The 7588-nt window shown below is 41.7% G+C and overlaps 1 protein-coding gene across 1 annotated transcript in view; it reads right to left on the reverse strand.

Moving 5' to 3' along the window:
- LOC109298764 (aspartyl/asparaginyl beta-hydroxylase-like) overlaps positions 1–7588 on the reverse strand; it is a 79442-nt gene that overhangs the window by 33334 nt on the left and 38520 nt on the right. The window contains exons 9-10 of the mRNA XM_019519040.1: positions 1636–1771; positions 352–443 (exon numbers count right to left, since the gene is read on the reverse strand). Coding sequence (XP_019374585.1) covers positions 352–443; positions 1636–1771 — 228 coding nt within the window. The remainder of the gene's footprint in view (positions 1–351; positions 444–1635; positions 1772–7588) is intronic.

Consider the following 7588-nt stretch of genomic DNA (forward strand, 5'->3'; position numbering starts at 1 on the left):
CGGAGGTGGTTCAAGCACCTACATTGAACACCTTCAAGAGCAAATTGGATGCTTATCTTGCTGGGATCCTATGACCCCAGCTGCCTTCCTGCCCTTTGGGCAGGGGGCTGGACTCGATGATCTTCCAAGGTCCCTTCCAGCCCTAATGTCTATGAAATCTATGAATCCTCATTCTGGCTCAAATCACCACACTTATGTGAGTGACTGTAATTTATAATTTCCAGAAAGAGCTTTAAACCACCTGGCCCACTGAGTTAACTACACTTACGTCAGGGTCCCCTACATGCATTTTTAAGCATTACCTTACCCCATAAGTTTGAATTTAAAGTAATGAAGCAATCCAATAAGTACCTGTCCTCTTCTGCAACCCGTAGCCTCTGGGTATTTTTCCAATAAAGCACAAGTTTTAGGAACGCCTTTACAAGCATTTTCATTTTTTCTTCCTATGAAAAAAAATTACTGGAGCATTGGTAAGTGCAACACTAAATAATAGCCATTCTTACACTTTCAACTCATATAAACACATTTCATCCAGGGATTTCACAGAGCTGTCTACAAAAGACGGGTAAGTAATTATTCTCATTTTACAGATAATGAAACTGTGGTACAGAGACAACATAAGACTTGCAATATCAGATTAAATTATAGCAGTCCCTGCTTTAAAACTGTTTGTAGAGAAAAGGAGACACACCTCTTAAGTATGATTCCAAAGGTATAATGATTAACAAGCATCTACAGGAAAAAGAGCTGAATATTACCAGCAGGGCAGAACCAGAGGGAGTGCAGTGACACAGCCAAACCCCGCTTTCTGACTATGTGGCATGAGCAGCAGACAAGGATGTGCCTCTGAGTGGGGAGGGGAAGGAGGGGAATTTTTACCAGCTTTGGGGACTTAAAAAAAGAAGTCCCCAACTGCTGCTCCCATGGCATAGTCTGCCCACCCCAGTTGGGGGAGAAGCTGGGAGCACAGGATACAGCCACCCTTAGAGAACTGTTTGCTGCTCCCACACCCCGCTTTACAAAATCCTGGATCCACTTTTGACAACCACTAGTAACTTACATCAAGGAATACTTAATATACCCAGATTTTAATATTTTATCTTACAGTTTTCTCTACTGTGAAAATCCTTATATTAACTTAAGTTTATTCCAAGACTTAACTCCCACTGAACAGTTCAGGGAAAGAGCAGCTAGCTTATTACAACTTAGACTCTGCAGCTCATGTTATTTCTGAATGACAGAATTGAATCTGGTTGGAGACAAAGAACTGGAGATGCACCTTTCGCCACCTCCTAGCATTCCCTCAGGCTGGTTTGTACTCATGCAGCATTACCGACTTTGCTAGAAGAAAATCTTGGCAGCCTAGTCAAGAGATGTAACAGTATATTGGTGTGCAGGCATTTAGGGGTGCTTGTGGGAATGTGATTTAGCATAAAGAATTCATGCTCATTGTTCTCAAGACAAAAAAATACAGTTTTATCAGTTTCCTCTTTCTGAAGACTCAAATGACAGATCCAGAAATGATACCATTATTGGCCTTGCAAAGCTATATTACTATTTCTTATTGTACTGCACTGAGTAGTAAAAAAAGTAGAGTTAGGGGAGAGAAGGAAGACTAATGAACATGTTAAGTACCTTGCTGCCACAGGGTGAACTGGCTCCAATCTCCCTTCTCCCGTAGGTTCTCATCTTCAGGCAAGAAGAGGCTCTTTCTTCTATCCATCACAGCAAGCCCTTCATCACGAATAAGCTTCCAGTTTCTTTCTAGGGACTACCGTGACAGCCATCATTATCGTACTTAGAACTGGTTGTATTTGCTTTTAGTACCTTTTAAATTTGTCTTTTTTAAATTTAAAAACAATAATACAATATTGAGCATTATCAAATGTTGCTATTTTCAAGTTCCACCAAGAAATACTGAGACTATAAAAGCAAACCCCACATTATTTTTCAGATTCAATTACATGGGTATCATAAAATTTCAATAATCCCCCACCACCTTGCAGACTGGCCTCACTTTAATTTGCTTTTTGAGTTGCCCAAGAGCTGTTAAATAGATTATTTTATATTGCAAGTTAACAAGAGTATTGATCTTCTCAAATACAGAACACTAGTACATGGCAGTACTCGAGACAATAAAACCTGCTAGTGACATGAAACTCAAAGAGCAAACTGAATTTCACAGTTCAAAGAAATAAGATAAACAAGCCACTTAGCTTGACAATTATGATTTAAATCTTCAGAAAGGTCCGCAAAATGTCACTTGTGAGTGTGGACATATTTGAAAAAGGAGAGAAAATCTGACTTGAAATTTCAGGTTTTATACATGATCTGAAAATGGTGAGCAAGCTGTCTCAAAAAAGTCTCTCTCCTTTTGTATGTACTGTAGCATGAACCTAAAATCAAAGCTAACACCCTACCTCCCTCACAGGATGGGCATGAGGAATTCTAACTACTGCTATTTGCTCCGATAGCATTTTTTTTGTAATTGAAAGTTGAAACAGCTTATTTCTATCTGTAACCTACAAATTTAATGTTACAGCAGTATGCATGAACAAAAGCATAGCAAAAAAGGAAACTAATAACAAAATGATTTCCGTTTCACAACTATTCTCATCATTTGCTAAATTTGTAATTGGCAAACAGTTTCTGTAGGAAGTTTTAAATACATTTTAATCCTCAGTGTGGACCCTCATTGGTTTTAGTGCCTTTGACTGTGCTCAGTGCAGAACTCAGTGAAATGTCTTGGTGCATGTTTTGCAGGAGGACAGACTAGATGACCAACTGTCCCTTCTAGACAAAATCTCTGAATGCACCAGTCCTCCATTTCAGTTCAATGGCTTCATTTTCCACTCTAGTTTCTTTAGTTAAACGACAGCCAGCACGTAAATCCCAGAACATATGTCTTCTTTCATACAGCACAAAAAGCTCAAGAAACAAAAATTCACACAAAACATGGAAACTTAGTCATATTACTAGGGAAAGGCCTAAGATTATCACGTAGGTGTGCAGGGTGAAAATTAGGAAGGTCAAGGCATGATCTGAGATGCAGCTGGCATGGGACATAAAAAGAAATAAAAAAAAAAAATCTACAAATATATCAAGAGTAAGAGTAAGACCAAAGAAGTCCCTTATGGAATGCAGAGAACACCTATTTTCAGTCTTCATAAATAGAGGCAGCTACCAGATGATGAGCACAGCTGACAGCAAAGATAGGAAAGGAGTCAAATGGTTTAGAAGTGACAGAACAATTAGGGATTGTTTAGAAAAACTAGATGTTTTCAAGTCAGCAGGGCTGTAGTTCACAGATTTGTAGTTCATAGTTGCAGTCAGCAGTAAGTTTGAGCAAGGGAAGGGGTGTTTAACCTTCCTCCCTGGCCCCAGAGCCCAGCCGGGATTTGCCCTGCTTGCGGGAGATGGGGGCATGCCAGTCAAGGGCCAAGCCTGGCCCTGTCTGCTAAGAGTGGCACTGCTGAGCGCTGAGCCTCATGCTGTTCGCAGGGGATGGGGCTGGGCTCAGTAGCACCCCTGGCAGCAGATAGGGCCAGGCTTGGTGCTTGACTGGCGTGGCCCAGGCAGTGCTGCTTGCAGGGATTGGGGCTGCGCCAACCAAGTGCCAAGCCTGGCCGCTTCCCCTGCAAACAGTGCTGTGGGACATGTCCACCCCCTGGGTATCCAGCTCGCAGTGAGAGTGCACAGGGGCCAGTGTAAGTCGGCCCCATATTTCTGATCCAAACAGTTAGGTCTATTTATATACTAGATCTATGAAATTCCTAACTGTTTGGATCAGAAAAAAGGGCTCGATTTATATACCGCATCAATCTATACACCGTGAGATACAGTAATTTAATTTTGATATTAACTGGGGCCTTTAGTGATTTTTTCCTAGGGCCACTAGCAAACTTTAGTTTAAAAATGGATTTTATCCCAGATCTTAAAAAAAAATCACATGTTCTGTCAGTGGTGTAACTACGGCAGGGTACCTAGGACAACCGCCGCAGGCACCAACTTGGGGGTGTGAAAAAGTACTGGCTGCTACTGGCAGCCACACAACCATAATCACAGCAGTGGCTTGAAGGCAACCAGAAGTCACTACTGCCTCTGTACCCTGGGTTCTTGAACCATAAGCTGAATGAACCATGACTAAATTTCTTAATTAATAAATCCTGCATTGTTAGAAAAAAAAAAACCCTGACAATACAAGTGTTGCTTTAATCAATAATTTGCACTCACTGCAGTACATTTTTGACAAAGCATGATCAGAATATTTTCAAAATGTCAAAGCCACATTACGTGGAAAGTTACTTGGACAGTTCCTTATTTACTCATTCAGACTGGTGAAGATGTTACCAGGATACAAGAAATATCTTAATGCTTGTATATATTTTAATGGGTAATATTGTTAAGTAATGTACTAGGATTAAACAAAATACTGCAGAATGGTGCAATGAATCAATAAGGCTGCCAGAAGAGTAGCTAACTGTACCAAAGACATAAGTCAGCTCCATATGTGACTTAGTTTGCTTTAGGTTCAAACACAGAAGGTATGTTTTCCTGTAACTGAAATCTTAATATAGGAAACATTTCCTGAATCGTAGAAACTAAGGCTCTCAAATATATTAAATGATGCCTTAAATAGATACACAGATTCCATGTACATAGCACACCTACATACCAGTGACTGAACACACCTTTTCCATGCTGCCCTTATATATTGGTTGCACTTTAAGGAATCAGATGCTTGCTACCGAACAGGTTTGTCCCTATTCCTTCAATGAATCCCTAGGCTTAAACATAGTACAGACAGCAGCTATAGGGCTTTAAAAATCTAGCTCCAGGGTGTTAACCTCTTGGCTTACAAGCACAGAACAGGGTTTATCTAAGTATCAGCATCCCTTTATACTGTATGTTTTCAAGATACAGCTTAAATCATCATTTATTTAATATTTTTGGATATCTGAATTAGCCATGTAATTGCGGAGTGGAAAATAGTATTTAGCACTGTGTCAACTAACCATGAATATATTCACAGTGAGTAAGCTTTCATTACTGAACATGGTTTGTGCTCATCTACAGAGACCACTAGCTCACGTTCTAAACAATATAGAAAAGATCTGAGAGAATGGGTCCGATTCTCCACTTCCCTGAGTCTCTGAAAAGTATAATATTCTACAATTCAACGTGGTAGCTTTCAAAACAGGGAAGAATCGGTATGGAGTGCTTTTCACTGTGTGGGAAGGGAAACAACAGTTTTCCTACTTTCAAGAAAAAATGTCAATGGAAGCCAGAGTATCTTTGAAATTAATAAAAACAGATGCTTTTCGTATTTTACTGCTCTCCTGAGAAGGCTACTGCAAACTTTGCTTACAGCACAGGACATTATTAGAATCAGGTTTACTTTTTTCACACATGCAAATAATTTTATTAAGTCACAAGGGGGAAAACAACAACATATATATGCTTTTGAGATGCCTTTAACTTATATTTTGGATTCACAAATTTCAACTATGAAGGTTTGATTAAAGAACGTAAAACATTCCCAATTTAAAATAAAATACACAAACAAATCATCACCAATAATATTGAGACGCAATGCTCTGTAACCAGAAACACAGCCTAGGAATGAAACATTGGTACATTTGTGAGCAATATTTGATGAGATAACTGGTTATCATCTTACAGTGTTGTATAGAAGCATAGCTAGGGAGGGTACTGAGTGGGAGACAGTCTTACCAGTGACTCAAAAGGCCCTGGAGACTGCTGTAATGGTGCAGCATTGCCTCACACTGGCAGCTGCTTCTGCTGCCAACACACAGGCTCCCCACACAGCAGTGGCTGCTACTGTTGCAGCTGCTGTACAGGTGCTCCTCTAAACTGGCACCTGGGGTGATGCCCTGCTCACTTACACCAGTAGCTATACTACTATTCTTGTACATTAAAGTTGATTCACCTCTTCTTTCTTGTTCAATTGTTTTGCTAATAATTCCTCAAACAAAACACTGTTAACATCAGTTCACAAATACTAAAGGCACATGTTTCAAGATTATCTGGCCAAATAATTAGCCTCTCTCCATAGCTTTTTCTATATGCCTAAGTCTTACTTTTAGCCTTTAGAGATCTTTCACGGTTCCTTTCCTGTTAAATGTATAAAATAATACTTAAACATAGAAAATTAATCAGTAAGGGTTAACTATAATAGTATGCAACTATAAAGAAAATTGTATTAAAGATGATCTATCTATCATTAATCTGCCTGCAGACAATTTTGGCAGGCAGATTATTGGAAGGGTTTAAAAATGTATATAAAATAAAAGATACAAAGTAAAATAAACATCTTAAAAAACCAATAATCATGAACAATATTTAGCATAACAATATTTTCAAATGCTGAAAAAAATCACAAGATGTGATTACATGAAGTTTGGCATGTTCAGCTCAATTTAAGAGGAACACATGACAGCAGTCTTCAAATATTTGAAGGGCTGCCATAAAGAAGAGGGAAAGCACCTTTTCTCCCCTGATGCAGAGAGGAGGACACAGATCAACGGCTTGAAGGTGTAGCAAAGCATGTTTAGACAAGATATCTGGAAAACCTGTTTGAATAGTGAGGTAATGGAATAGACTGATTAGGGAAATCACTGGAAGTGTTCAAGATGAGGTTGAACAGCCACTGGTTGGGGATGATTTAGGCATAGTTATGCCTATGTTCTATTATGGGTATTTTCTGGGCACTGCTGGTTGCCATTTTCTTATGTTATGTTTTGTTACGTTCCCTTCATTATTCCTACTCTTTTCTGTCACTTACTACATTTTTACTTCTGTAATTCTATAGATTCCCATCATTAGTGCAGTTTATATTATGCTCTATGGCGGGCGCAGGCAATTGTTTCGGGCGGAGGGCTGCTTACCCAGTTTTGGCAGGCTGTCGAGGGCCACATGGGTAGCCCCGCCCCTTGACAGGTGCCCTGCCTCCTGGTCACCAATGTCCCAAGGCCAGCACTGGTGGGGTCCAAAGCGGGGCACAGGCTGGCAGGGATCTATAGAGCCAGGCTGGGCTACACCAGCAGGGAGAGGGGGGAGCTGGCCTGGCTCCATAGAGTCCCTGCTGGCTGGGATCCTGCGCTCCTGCCATCCTGCTCTGGGCCCCACTATCACTGGCCCTGGGGCACCAATGCAGGCTCTGTGTTCCCGCTGGCTCCCTGCCCACTCACTCCCAGTACCCCCCAGCCCTGCACTATAGGCAGGTGGCAGCACACAGCCCCGACCCCCCACTCACCAGCAGGGAAGAAGCTGCTGCTGAGCGTGGGGAAAAGCAGCCCCTCACCCACCCTATGGCTGGCGCTCTCTGCTGCAGGCACTTGTAGCCCATGCGGGGCTGTCTGGAGCAGGCACAGGCAGCCCCACATGAGCTGCAAGCGGCTACAACATGAGGCACTGGCCATGGGGTGAGCAAGGGGCCGCTTTTCCCCATGCTCAGCACCAGCTTGTAACCCAGCCCCACTGCCAGCCTGTGCTCCAAGCTACCTCCAGGCTCCTCCATCGGCAGCAGCAGCTGCGGCTCCCCCACTTGCCATGACAGGCAGAGTTG

Source organism: Gavialis gangeticus, unplaced genomic scaffold, assembly GCF_001723915.1.
Source record: "Gavialis gangeticus isolate Ggan-Ray unplaced genomic scaffold, GavGan_comp1, whole genome shotgun sequence".
NCBI classification, from domain to species: domain Eukaryota; kingdom Metazoa; phylum Chordata; order Crocodylia; family Gavialidae; genus Gavialis; species Gavialis gangeticus.